Below are 14555 nucleotides of genomic sequence, written 5' to 3'. Positions count from 1 at the left end.
GAAAATGTGTGGCTACAGATAGGACCTTATCAATTTGTTTGACTAAGACAGTCAACAACTCACCCACAATTAGTAAGGAGCAGAGTGGAGGTCAGGTGGTCACATATTGCTTGCAAAGAATCAAGAGAGTGTGAGCTCAACTTAATTGAGATCAAAATATTTTTCTTTTTCGATTGGTTTGATTTGATTTCTTCTTCAGTTTGAATCTACATACCAAGAGAATTTGAAAATGGCAGCAAAAGCTTTAGTGACGTCTGCTATCACCAAATTAAAAGACTTGGCAATTGAAGAATGGCAAATCCAACAAGGAATCAATAACGACATCAAGTTCATCTGTGATGAACTTTCTACGATGAAGGTAGTACTAAGGGAAGTAGAGAAGAAAAGAGTAAGAAATGAGTTGGTGAATCAGTGGGTGGCACAAGTGAGAGATGAAGCCTACAAAATTGAAGATGTTGTCGAGGAGTTCCAATCTATGATGGAAAGTTCTCTCATCGAGTCAGGAGAACCGGCTGGCGGTTGTCTAAACATTGAGTTTTGCATTCATTATGTGCATACTTTCTTCAAGCAGATGGGAATTCGTCATCAATTTCATTCTCAAATAGAAATCATCAAGAAAGAGGTTGATGACATCTTTACGAGAAGGATGCGATACGACCTTCCACAAGAAGGAACTGGCCCAGATGATGAAGAAACAAGGGGAGGAGATCACGGCGTGTCTAATCCTTTCGTCGAAGAAGATGATATCATCGGGATCGATCAACATGTGAATAAGTTACGAGAATGGCTGCTAAAAGAAGAAGAGGCGCATCGACGATCAATAGTTTCAGTTGTCGGCATGGGTGGATCCGGAAAGACGACACTCGTCAAGAAAGTCTACAAGAGCATATCCGGAGGGAAATTTGAATGTAATGCTTGGGTATCTGTGTCCCAAGATTTCCAAGTAATGGACTTGCTGAAACGAATGGTCCGACAATTTCATAAAAGTATGAATGAGCCAACTCCTAGCGAGGTGGAGACGATGACACGGGACGAGTTGCGTGAAACCATGTACAATTATTTGCGACGGAAGAGGTATGTCCTTGTCCTTGATGATATGTGGGATGTTAATGCTTGGGAAGCTGTTAAATATGCATTACCGCTTCAAAGTGGTGGTAGGGTTATCTTCACAACCCGCATATCGGATGTAGCTTCTCCTATAGGAGAGACTTACTACATTCACCAAGTTGAGGGATTATCCCATGAGTTAGCTTGGACTCTCTTTTGTAGAAAGGCATTTAAGAGCTGCAATCTTTTGAGGGATTGTCCAGAGCACTTGAAAGAAATTGGAGAGAAATTGGTTAAAAAGTGTTGTGGTTTGCCTCTTGCAGTTGTTGTCATTGGTGGTCTCATGTCAAAAAAAGACTGTAATGTATCAGAATGGAATGACGTACTTGAAAATCTCGATTGGGAACTAAGTAATAGTCAAGATCTTGAAAGAGTTAGTCGAGTGTTGTTAACGAGCTATAATTATTTACCTTCTTATCTAAAATATTGCTTCTTATATTGTGGAATGTTTCCGGAAGATTATCAAATCCAGAGGTCAAGATTGATCCGTTTGTGGGTGGCCGAAGGTTTTATAGAAGATCATCCTCGGAAAACACTTGAGGAGGTTGCACATGGGTACCTCGTTCAGCTAATTGACAGGAACATGTTGCAAGCTGTAGTTAAGGATTATTATCAGGTCGGTCTAAGAGCTCTTAGATTGCACGACCTCATGCGTGACATTGCCATTCACGTAATTAAGAAGGAAAATTTTGCTGAGATTTTCACAAAGCAAAGCGATACCAGAAATGTCGAGGGGCAACGTCGCGTAGTAGCAGTTCAGAATAGTTCAGAGAGCATTCTATCAAACAAGTTTAGTGTAAAAACCCGCTCCTTTCTAACATTTGATGCTGACAAGTTTTTTCCATCGAGTATGCTTGAAACGATATTCAAGACCATCAAATGGTTGCGGGTGTTAGATTTATCAGGATCAAAGATTAAACATTTTCCGAGTAATGTGGTTCACTTGATTCACTTGCGTTATTTAAGTGTGAGGGGAACAGAGGTGAATGAACTTCCAGATTCATTATATAAGCTACAGAACTTGGAAACTTTAGATGCTCGTCATACAAATGTGGAAAGTTTTCTAATCTATCCACAACTAAGGCATCTTCTCTTTTGGTCTATGCCTCATGTGAGATTGTCTACATTGGGAAGTGGATGGGGAAGGGAAAGCAACTCAAGTAAGTTGCAGACACTAGGCTGGGTGGTCCTTGATGAAAGCTTAGTAAGTCAACTTTGTTACTTAACCCAGCTCCGGAAATTAAAGCTCCGTGGAGTCAAAGAAGAATATTGCGTAAGGCTTTGTGATGCTGTTGAGAAGATGCAACACCTTCGTACTTTGTCAATAGAGTCATCCAGTGGCGAAGACATCCTTGATTTGGAAACCAACATGTTGTCAGCACCTCCCTTCCATCTCCATCTTGAAAAATTGCAATTATTTGGGGTTATGAAGGAAGGGCACTTACCACAGTGGACACGCTCTCTGAAATGCCTACAGATAATTGAATTATGGAAAAACAATTTAATGGAAGACCCACTTAGCACCTTGGCACAATTGCCCAATTTAGAGCTACTTAATCTATGTGGGGGAAGTTACATGGGAAGGCAGATTGGTTGGGGTGGCACTAGCAGCAGCAGCAGCAATGTGGGACGACAATTAAGTTTTCCAAAACTGAAATTCTTAGGGATAAGTGGTTTGCCTGAGCTGGAGGAATTGAGTGAGATAGAGGAGGGGATGATGCCATCCTTACAAGAACTTGTTATAATAAATTGCCCAAAGTTGAGGAAGCTTCCCCATGGTTTTCAACATCTCAAATCCCTTCATAAACTCGAACTACACGTCATGCCAGAAGACTTCATGAAGAGGTTGCGCCGCCACCACCATCATCATCGTGAAGGAGAAATAGTAGTAGAAGGCGAAGGCGACGGCGAAGGAGAAGGAGTGGACCATTGGATGATCCAACACATTCCTACTGTTATTCCTACTGTTATAGCTTCTCATCCAAATGGTAATATTTAATTACCTTAATTATTTATTAATATACCTAAAGCCTTCCTTTTTTATTTTCTTTTACAAGATAAATATTAATTTCTATGCTTTAATAGTTTAATTCATGGAGAAAAAATCCCCAAACAGTAGACCATTCATTTTGCAATTTTATTACATAACTCCCTTACTCTTTCAAGTTTGTTACCGAACATACCTTACTTCATGAATTAGGCTGCCATGACTGTCTTAGTAAGATTTCAAATCTTACTAAGTATTGTTTGGCCCACATGGATTATCGAATTGAAAATCTAACATCACATCCTTCTAGATTTAATAGAAAAAACTCAGATTTAAAAAAACAATCTTTTTTGAGTTTGATCAAAGATGTTGGAAATGAGTGACTACCCAACTCTCAAATTTAGAACTAAATTTCAACAGTGGAATTTTTTTTTTCTCAAATTTCTTAAAGTTTGGTCTTTCATGTTTTTGGATGACACAAATTGATGAGTTAGGAGTGGATCCCTCACTCCAAGGTTTACGTGGTATGAAACTTGATAAAGTTAGGCTTAGTGGGCAACTAACTACATAAAGAGAGATTCCTTTGAAGATGTCAGAAACTCAAGGGAGTTTTTGTAATAAAAATGCAACAGATAGGTCTGCCAGGTAAATCTCTCTTCATTTTATTTCAAAAAATTATTTTCTGAATTAAAACATTTTGGTTAGAGTGAGATGTTCTATTTTCTAGAACGGTAAAATTTTCCCCACTCTCACTAAAATGTTTTAATTTCAAAAATGGTAATTTACCATTTTCGAAATTAAAATGAATAGTCTACTCTTCTTCTTTTCTTTTCTTTTCTTTTTCATGGCATGTTTATGTAAAACAACCTTATTTCATTTTTTCATGAATTATAAATACCACCTATTGTAAATTAAAGAAGATAGAATAATTTTATTTGTGCCCTTAATTAATTTTTGTGGTAAATATTTTGTTGGAACAAGGTCATGAAGATGATTCTGAGGATATATCATAACCTTGTAGAGGTGATGAGAAGAAAAAGGGACATTAAACTATCTACAAATATGATCGGACATTAAACTATCAGGTTGGTGCTTTAAATTGTTGTTGAATTTTGTGTAAATGTGACATATAATTGTGATCTCAAATGCTTTATTTCTATTTTTCCCTCTTTACCTACAGGGTGTTGGTGTTACATATTCGTTTTTTTTAATCAAATTTCTGAAGTTAGTAGAAATTATCTTTGAAGCTCCATTATATTTTCTCCCTTCACTAAGGTATGCTACCTTTTGGCATCAATGCCTATATGATAGCTTTATTATCATTGTATACATGTGTGTAATCTAGAACCTTATGCTATACAGATTGATAATGTGTGTGTATGTATATAATTGGCTCCATATGTTATCACTCTCTACATATTGGAGTTTATTTGGTTTTTTACTTATGGATTGATCCCACATTTGATAATTTAATCATCAAATATGACTACATTTTAATCCTTCACCATAAATTTTATGTTGTTCTACATTCAAATCTCAAGAATAAGATTGAGATTTTTGGAAGGTTGAAGATGATGGGTTTTAGTAAGAACCCACCTCCACCCCCTGGAAAAAAAATCATTTTGATTATTCATCGAAATTTTATCTACTTTTCTATCAAATATTTCCCTAATTATATAGTAACCGATACAAATATACAAGGCATCTCAACGTTCACATCATCTCCTGAAATAAACGAGATATCTTAGAAGTTATTTTGCAAATCTCGGTCGAGTTAGTAAAACTAAACCGAGTCAATTGGGATTTTGTAGATTTTGATTAAAATAATTAATTATTTTTAGAATTTAAATATTTATTATATAAATAATACATAATTTTTAAACTCAAATGTTTATCTAGCCGAGTCAACTTTAAAATTTGTGAGTAAACTTGAGCATGTCAAACAAAAATATATTAATTTTGTAAATATTTAAAAAAAAAAAATCACTTCAACTAATAAAAGATATTTAATTTTTCTCATATAAGAACACCTAACTTGGGGGTTGAGTCATGTTGAAATTTAATCGAGTTGAGTTGTCTCGAGGAGTTTTAAAACTATGACACTTTATTGGTATTCACCGGTCAGGTCAAATATTTGATTGCACAGCTTTCTCTTAGGGTGTGGACTGTGGACCACTCGTTTTGCAGACCAGACCTTAAAGTCTACGTTAAAGAATGGGATGATGGTGAACTTATTATTATAATAGAACTTGAACTTAAATTGCTCTGAGGCACGTAGTAATCTACGTTGTCTTATAGACAACAGACGCCCCCACTCCGATTAAACACAAAGATGCAGATGGGTTGCTGGCGAACTTGTCTTCAGGATACAACAAAGCCCAGTTCTAACACAACTGTATATTTCCTCAAAATTTGCACTATTTTGAGAAAATCTGTCACACTGAATCTCGGATACAAGAATGCCTCTTTTTGTTGAAATTTTTTGAAATTATTATTATTATTTTAACTTAATTGATCTCCATAAAATAGATAACAATTATAAAAGTCACACCTATTCGTAAATGGTTTTTTGAATCTCAATAGGTATGAAACCCATTGGAACCACTAGGCATCTATTCGGATCAAGGAATACGTTAAGCACCTTTAAGCCCCTTTGACACCTTTCGGATCGGCCTTGGTGCCTATCCAAAATTGGACAGCCCTATTAAATATTTAATTTCTCTCTCTCTCTCTCTCTCTCTTTCTTTATTTTCTTTCTTTCTTATTTTATATATATAAATAAAATAAAAAAGAATTATTAAATTTCCATATAGCTTGTAGCCATTAGGAGCTCTCAAGGAGAGAGTCTTTAGAATGAAGAAAGAGTTGAGAATAGGTTCTTATTTATAGGTTTAAAAATCCCTCCAAAACATTTTAAAAAGCAATGTGGGATTTATAAAAATTTGAAAAAATGAGCCAAAAGAACTTTTACAAATTTCAATCCATATGAAAAGTTATCAACCAATAGAAATGTTCTTTTAAAAAATACTTACTTTTCTTTAACAAAAAGTACACCAACCATAAAGTAACTTTCAAATATCATTTTTTAAAATAAACTAAATTAATTTTATTTGAATCAATTTTAAATAAATACTAATCAACATTTATTAACATTTATTTTAACAATCCCCCACTTGATTTAAAAAATAATTAATTAATAGAGGCAAACTGAATGTGTATCAGAATGATCATAATAAGTATAACCATAGGTACCTAACGGTTTGAACCTTTAGCTTATATATATAATTCAAAGTTTATAAGATATTTAAGTAGCTTATAGCTTTAAACTTAAATTCTATGTAATAAACCGGAATTATATATACACTTATTATAATCTAACTCATTAGTGACAAAGAATAGCGCTTTGCAGTCAAGCGCTTAAATCCTGATTTCCATGAGTATTTCAGAGAGATGACCAATTCTCTGTTTAAAGTAGTTAAACTTGTATACTCATATAGGTGAATTTGTCATGAGTGCTCTTGTAACTTCTTTAACACCCAAGCTTAAAATAGCCTACAAATTTAGTAAGAGTTTAACTCATCATTTTCACATTACAAGATATGTGTACTAAATAACATCATAGGGATAACCAATATAAATATTGTGTGCACTTACAAAGACAGTAGAGTAGCTTCTTATCTCTTTGAACTTAGAAAATGGGATCTCCAAATCTACTAAGTTGAGGTTCCACTACTCTATCTTTATGGATATAAGTCTTAGGCCCATCCCCCTCGATGTTCTCAAAACTACCTCTCTAGGTAGTGCTTTTGTTAATGGATCCGCTAGCATTTCTGAAATTGGTACGTACTCGAGCACGATCATCTCATTTGTCAACATCTGTCAAACAATGTTATATCTAAGGCCTATATGCCTTGATTTACCCTTATATTTTCTGTTTCCTGAAATGACTAACACAGCTTTATTATCACAATAAATAGTAATTGCATAATCTCGAATAGGAGTTAATGGAATAAATTTAATAAAACTTCGAAGCCATTCTGTTTCTTTTACCACAGTCGATAATGCTATGTATTCTGATTCTATACTTGAAGCAAAAATACAAGTTTGTTTCTTTGACCCCCACGATATCGCTCATCCTGCTAAAGTATAAATCCAACCACTTGTAGATTTTGAATCATGAGAATCAGAGTTTCATGTAGCATCTGAAAACCCTTCTACTAGTTCAGGTTTACTATTATATTGTAAATAATAATGTTGAGTACCTTTTAAATATTTCAGAAGCCTTCTAATTGCTTCCCAATGTTTAGGTCCTGGGTTACTTGTAAATCTACTCAATACCCCCTCTATAAAAGCTATATCGAGTCTTGTACATTGCATTAAATACATAAGGCTACCAACTATTTTAGAATATTCTAACTGAGATTCTGCTCTACCCATATTCTTAAATAATTTCTTACTTGGATCACAAGGAGAAGGTGAATAGTCAAACATATTATATGTTTTCAATATTTTTTCAACATAATGTGCTTGAGATAAACTAATAGTTTTATCTTCTTTTATGATTTTTATTCCAAGAATAAAGTCTACCTCTCCAATGTCTTTCATATCAAAAGATGATTTAAGATAATTTTTAGTTTCTACAATTATATCAATATCTGTACCAAAAATTAACATATCATCTACATACAATGACACAATCACATAATTTTGATTTATAACCTTACTATAAATACATCTATGACATTCATTTGATTTAAAATCAAATTCTTTTATTTTCTTATCAAATTTATCATGCCACTATTTTGGTGATTGTTTAAGACCATATAAAGATTTATTCAATTTACAAACTAGATTACTTTTACTTGATTCTACATAACCTTCTGGTTGTTCTAGGTAAATTTCTTTATCTAAATCACCATTTAAAAATGTAGCTTTTACATCCATTTGATGTATACATAAGTTATGAATAGATGTTAATGCTAAAAGAACTCTAATAGAGGTTAATCGATCAACAGGAGAAAATTTATCAAAATAGTCTATTCCTTCTTTTTGCCTAAAACCTTTGGCTACTAATCTTTTTTTAAAATTTTCTATACTACCATCTAATTTTAGTTTCTTTTTGAAAACCCACTTATGTCCTATAGTCTTACAACCTGGAGGTAAAGATACTAAATTCCAAGTTCTATTAGATTTAATAGATTCTATTTCATTATCCATAGCTTCTTTCCAAAACACACGATCTAAAGATGCTACAGCTTCTTTATAAGTCTTAGGATCTGCTTCTAAAACATAGGTGTAAAAATCTGGACCAAAATTATAATGTGGATCTTTTCTTGGTCTCTTACTTTTCCTAAGTTCTAGTTCTCATTCTCTTGTCTTTTTCCTAACACTTGTTCAGAATGGGTTTCATTTTTTAAATCAGAAACATTATCTTTATGTTGAAGATTTTCAAAAAATTGTGCTTCTACAGATTCAATAATAACATTATCATCTAAGTTTAAAAATCGATAAGCTTTACTATTTTGAGCATATCCTATAAAAGTACACTTATATGTTCTAAAGCCTAATTTTTTAATCTTATCATCTGGTTTTCTAACATAGGCTAAACAACCCCATACTCTCAAATATTTTAAATTCGATTTTCTAATTTTCCAAAGTTCATATGGTGTTTTGTTCACTTTATAATACGGTACTCTATTTAAAATATGACATGCAGAATACAAAGCTTCACCCCATAAATTCATAGGCAAATCAGAATTTATTAGCATAGACTTTATCATTTCTATTAATGTCCTATTTTTACGTTCCACTACACCGTTTTGTTGAGGTGTTCTAGGGGCAGAAGTTTCATGTATAATTCTAAAATTTTCACAATAAACAATAAAATCATTATCGAAATATTCCTCTCCTCTATCACTTCTTAAAATTTTAATTTTCTTTTCTAATTGATTTTCTACTTCTGTTTTATATAATTTAAAAGCTTTAAAAGTATTATTTTTATTTCTTAACAGATATATATAACAGTATCTACTAGAGTCATCAATAAAAGTAATAAAATATCTTTTACCACCTCTAGTTAGTATCCCATTTAATTCACATAAATCTGAATGTATTAATCCTAAGATAGTAGAAGTTCTCTCTACACTACGATGTGATTTCTTTACTATTTTAGACTGAATACATATATGACATTTATCATTATTTTCTTTATTAAACTTAGGTACTAAATTTAAATTCATCATATTTTTTATAGCTTGAGAATTTAAATGTCCTAATCTAGCATGCCACACAAAAAATTCAACAATATAAGCAAAAGAAATTTCATTGATTACATTCAACTTAATTATATTGTTTACAACATACCCTTTACCAATGAAAATATCATCTTTGATCAAGATCAGTTTTCCAGAATGAAGGACTAACTTGAATTCATTTTTGTCTAACATACAAGCAGAAATTAAATTCTTCCTAATTTCTGGAGCATGTAGAACATCCTTCAACAAGAGAATCTTTACAGAAGTGAGTTTGAGTTCCACAGTACCGGATCCCGCAATCTTGATGGTAGAAGAATTTCCCATGTAAAGTTGTCATTCATCTTGAACTTTGTATGATTTGAAAGTAGATCTATCAAATGACACATGCCGTGTTGCATCTGATTCGATCCACCAATGTCCTTTTGTTTCAACCATATTCACTTCGGACACAACGGCAACCACTACATCTCCTACCATGTTAGATTCGGTTTTCGATTTTTTACCTTGACGTTTTCTACAATCTCTTGCAAAATGTCATTTTTTCCCACACACATAACAATCGCTTTCATTCTTTTTAAACTGACCATGACCATTTTTCCTAATAAATTTCTTGAATGGTTTTCTATTGGTAAAAGGCTTTTTGTATTTTTTCTTTTCTTGAATTATAGACTCAACTATATGAGCCTTAATTGATTCAGAACGATCATCCTTTTTATCTCTGATCTTATTTTCTTCTTCTATTTTTAAACCTTTGAAAATCTCATCTAGAGTTTGCAAATTTTTATTATGAGACAGGATTTTTTTATAGTCTTTCCAACTTGATGGTAATTTGGAGATTATAGCACCCACTTGGAAACTTTCGGGAAGTTTAATATTTTCTTCCTCCATCTCAGTAACAATGAATTGCAACTCCTGAACTTGTTCAAGAATAGGTTTATTTTCTATCCTTTTAAAATCGAAGTATTTAGAAATTAAAAAAGTTTTTGTACCCGCATCTTCGGTTAAATACTTCTTCTCTAGTGAATCCCATAATTCTTTAGCAGTTGTGTACTTGCAAAATGAGTTGAACAATATGTCAGTCATTGCATTGAGTACATGATCTCGACAATCCAGATCATCATCATGCCATTTTCGTTGAGCGTCGATTTGTTCAGAAGTTGCATCCGTTGAAATAGTTGGACATGTTATTGTAAGCACATAAGCGACCTTAAATTGACGGAACATAAAGAACACCTTCTGTTGCCATCGTTTGAAATTCGACCCATCAAAACGATCAAGTTTTACAAGGTCTAGATTCATAAACATGATGTTTTGTGCCATTAGAGCAATAATGTTGTCTATAAATTGTTATTGTAATAAAACTTGAACTTAAATTGCTCTGAGGCACGTAGTAATCTACATTGTCTTATAGACAACAGACGCCCCCACTCCGATTAAACACGAAGATGCAGATGGGTTGCTGGCGAACTTGTCTTCAGGATACAACAGAGCCCAGTTCTAAAACAACTATATATTCCCTCAAAATTTGCACTATTTTGAGAAAATCTGTCACACTGAATCTCGGATACACGAATGCCTCTTTTTGTAGAAAATTTTTGAAATTATTATTATTATTATTATTTTTAACTGAATTGATCTCCATAAAATAGATAACAATTATAAAAGTCACACCCATTCGTAAATGATTTTTTGAATCTCAATAGGTATGAAACCCATTGGAACCACTAGACACCTATTCGGATCAAGGAATTCGTTAAGCACCCTTAAGCCCCTTTGACACCTTTCAAATCGGTCTTGGTGCCTATCCAAAATTGGACGGCCCTATTAAATATTTAATTTTTCTCTCTCTCTCTCTCTCTCTCTTTCTTTATTTTCTTTCTTTCTTATTATATATATATAAATAAAATAAAAAAGAATTATTAAATTTCCATATAGCTTGAAGCCATTAGGAGCTCTCAAGGAGAGAGTCTTTAGAATGAAGAAAGAGTTGAGAATAGGTTCTTATTTATAGGTTTAAAAATCCCTCCAAAACATTTTAAAAAGTAATGTGGGATTTATAAAAATTTGAAAAAAGGAGCCAAAAGAACTTTTACAAATTTCAATCCATGTGAAAAGTTATCAACCAATAGAAATGTTCTTTTAAAAAATACTTACTTTTCTTTAACAAAAAGTACACCAACCATAAAGTAACTTTCAAATATCATTTTTTAAAATAAACTAAATTAATTTTATTGAATCAATTTTAAATAAATACTAATCAACATTTATTAACATTTATTTTAACAAAACTTGTAGTGTACAGCTGCACTTCATTATATATGTTTTCCCTTTTAGAGGAGCTAATAATGAAAGGACCCACGGTCATGAGTAGTACACAGAAGTATACTGTTACAGTGCATTACAACATCATATCTTCTATCAAGTATCAATCGATGTCGATGTCACGTGGTACGTATTATTATTTTTTGGACTTATGGGTAACTCTTAGGTTCCCAATAAAATGGCAAAAATTTATATATAATAATAATATAATTATTATGGCTATTTTTAACGAAGATTGTGACTCAACCTAGGTTGGACTAGTAGGGCGAGACAACTCGTCTCTTAGAGCACCATATCTCTCAAATCTCCTGAGCACATGTGGTACACAACTTAGTATGAACCCTATAAGTTTAATTTTTATCATAAATTTAATACGATTTAGGACAACACGTTTTAATTAGGTGAAATGTTGGAATAATATTCATTGTCATAACAAGAAAAAAGAGAGACGAATGGATTTAAGAGAAAGAGATAGATTTCACAAAGAACCGTACTATAGTGACTACAACGGGAGACATCTTGACATGGTAGTGTGTGCATGCCCATAGATGCATCTTTCCAAGATACGAGTAAAATACATCTACGGACATATGCGCGTCACTACATTAAAATATCCTTAGTGTATCTCCCACCGGGGTCACTCCAGCATTAATCTTTCACAAAAGAGTCATGATGTTATGACGCACCTCTGACACATGTCCCCATACATCCCTGATGTGATATGTGCTAGAATCATAAATTTTTCACTTAGGATACATAACAATACATCCTCATAAATATGTGCAATTGTGTGTCTAGAGGGAAAAATTTATAATTCTAACACATGCCCCGTCAGGGGGCATATGAAGCATGTATCAGAGAGGGGGGGGGGGGGGTTTCAAAAAATCATTACTCTTCGCAAAATCGTAAATGAGATAGTGAGAGTTTGATGGGATCTCTCTCCATCTCTTTCTCTCACTCATTTTAACTAGTATTGGAATTTGTATCTAAAGATCATTTTACTAGTTTACCCTCCTATTTTATCTTTTTAATTTTATTTTTTATTAAAAAATAAAAATAAAAATGGTCTCATCTAACCATTTTCACACTCTCATGCATCAACCCATTTTTTCAATATAAAAAAATTATTTATGAGAAAGATAACATTATAAAAAGGGTAAAATAGTCTTTATAAAATTAAAAATCTTATTCTAAGTGCTGGTTTGATAGCAATTAGACAGAAAGTGGGTAAGTGGGCCCGTTACATAATCATAGGGGAGGTAATTGCAATCATCAAAATGTTAAGGGGGTCAACATAGAATTATGCCAAGTCATATGGGATGAAACTGTAATCTATCCTGAGCTGCTATTGGCATCCCGGCTATTACTTATCACACCCCAATTACGAAAAAAAAAGGTGAATAGTTGAGAATAAGTAAAAGTTGTGATGCCAGTAGAAGCTCACTCCTGTTTGTTTGTTTTCTTTTGCTAAATTTCTACTTTTTAGATTTAAGATTTTATACAAGCCTAAACATAATTGTAAACTACAATTGAAATTATTTGAATGAGTGTTATATCAAGGAAGACACACAATCTAATTCTGGATATAGCGATGCACACCCAATCTTTTTTACTATCTTATCCCCATCTTATTACCTAAGGAATGAACATAAGTGGGACCTTAATCAATTTATCATGGGAACATCAGAGCCACAAAGCGTTCAAGGCGTTACGACCTTGGCAGTGGACATCTCAAATTGTTAAGGATCTAACATGTTGGCTAGGTCAAGGTGTCTTCCGTGACGTGTCTTTCAGCCATTCAATGGATTGGAGTTGGTTGCCAACAATGTCAACACATGGGCATCGACGGATTAACAATACATTAAACTTTGCCACTAAATTATTTTAATCAAATACATTAAACTTTGTGGACGCTTGATTTGGATTATTTGCTTTTGAATCCATATTCTCTTTTTTAAAATTTCAAAATCAAATTATCGAAATTGATTTCTCATATATCTTTTAGCTATTTCTGATGACTGATTTTAGAATTGAGAGTCACAAATCTCATTTTCTCACCTTATTTCTAAGTTTGAAAAATGATATATTATATATCAAAGTTCAAAAGCACATTAAACGAATTTCAAATTTATAAGAAAAAAGTTCTGCCTTATTTATGATTTTTCCCTGATTTCTGATTCCATTGAGAGTTACTTTAAAATCCAGACGAAGCATTGGATTCTAAATTATGGCTATGAACAATAATCGGATTCTTGAGTATAAATCAAATTTTCCAAGTAACAAGAATCTAGTTTATTATTACAATTATTATTTGAAAAATATATATATTTTTTTAATTTTTAATTAAGATTTACTGTAATTTTATTTACCGCCACACTAATGATTAACACATATCTCAATCAAAAGTCAAACTTATTGAATTAATGCTTTTTTATTTTTTTGTTGTTCTTATTTGCACTTAAGTGTGTCGTCTAAGAAAGCATCAACATGATTATTGCACACTTGCACCATTTCCCAGCACATGGTGACATCTGTCTATTTTGATTGATCGATGATCATCACTTATCAATCTTTTGACTAATCTGACTTGTTTTAAGTGTTCTTTTTATTGAAATATCCAGATCTGATCAGTCAGATCCGAACCAGATAAAATTAAACTTGTCATACAATATATGAAGAAATTTCATAAATTTATATATGATTGATCCATACCAATTTAATATGTTATCGAATCAGATTCTTAAAAGATAAAATCCTTATCCGATCCCAAATCTTTGATCCATGACTTAAATCGTTGGATTTTAGATCTTATCCGATCCATTGGCAACCATAGTTGGGAGGGATGTTAATGGATCAGGTATGGATCGAATTAGACCCAGAATCGA

General features: G+C 32.7%; 1 protein-coding gene across 4 annotated transcripts; it reads left to right on the top strand.

Annotated features, from left to right (window-relative positions):
- Nucleotides 1-9: 9 nt before the first annotated feature.
- LOC147404967 (disease resistance protein RPM1-like) lies at nucleotides 10-4734 on the top strand. 4 transcript variants are annotated; one of them, XR_015178025.1, is made up of 4 exons: nucleotides 10-3095; nucleotides 3589-3739; nucleotides 4076-4179; nucleotides 4275-4734. XR_015178025.1 is itself a non-coding variant. In XM_086441099.1 (2 exons), exons 1-2 carry the CDS (start codon nucleotides 230-232, stop codon nucleotides 4105-4107), a joined length of 2898 nt encoding a protein of 965 aa, XP_086297225.1. In that variant the 5' UTR covers nucleotides 13-229; the 3' UTR covers nucleotides 4108-4268. The 4 variants fall into 4 exon arrangements, 1 of the variants encoding a protein (XP_086297225.1); XR_015178024.1 differs by lacking the exon at nucleotides 4275-4734 and having other exon boundaries at nucleotides 4076-4268; XR_015178026.1 differs by lacking the exon at nucleotides 3589-3739 and having other exon boundaries at nucleotides 14-3095; nucleotides 4275-4716.
- The last annotated feature ends 9821 nt before the right edge of the window (nucleotides 4735-14555 follow it).

Source organism: Akebia trifoliata, chromosome 4, assembly GCF_017979445.1.
Source record: "Akebia trifoliata isolate Shusen 1 chromosome 4, ASM1797944v1, whole genome shotgun sequence".
NCBI classification, from domain to species: Eukaryota; Viridiplantae; Streptophyta; class Magnoliopsida; order Ranunculales; family Lardizabalaceae; genus Akebia; species Akebia trifoliata.
The sequence above is the reverse complement of the archived record's forward strand: the minus strand, read 5'-3'. Positions and strand labels throughout refer to the sequence as shown.

What these genes read in the sequence shown, in the direction of transcription:
- LOC147404967 (XM_086441099.1), top strand. Translation starts at nt 230, where the DNA reads ATGGCAGCAAAAGCTTTAGTGACGTCTGCTATCACCAAATTAAAAGAC. An exon ending in TATAGCTTCTCATCCAAATG is followed by an intron (nt 3,096 to 4,075) that starts GTAATATTTAAT and finishes TGTTGGAACAAG; the next exon opens with GTCATGAAGATGATTCTGAG.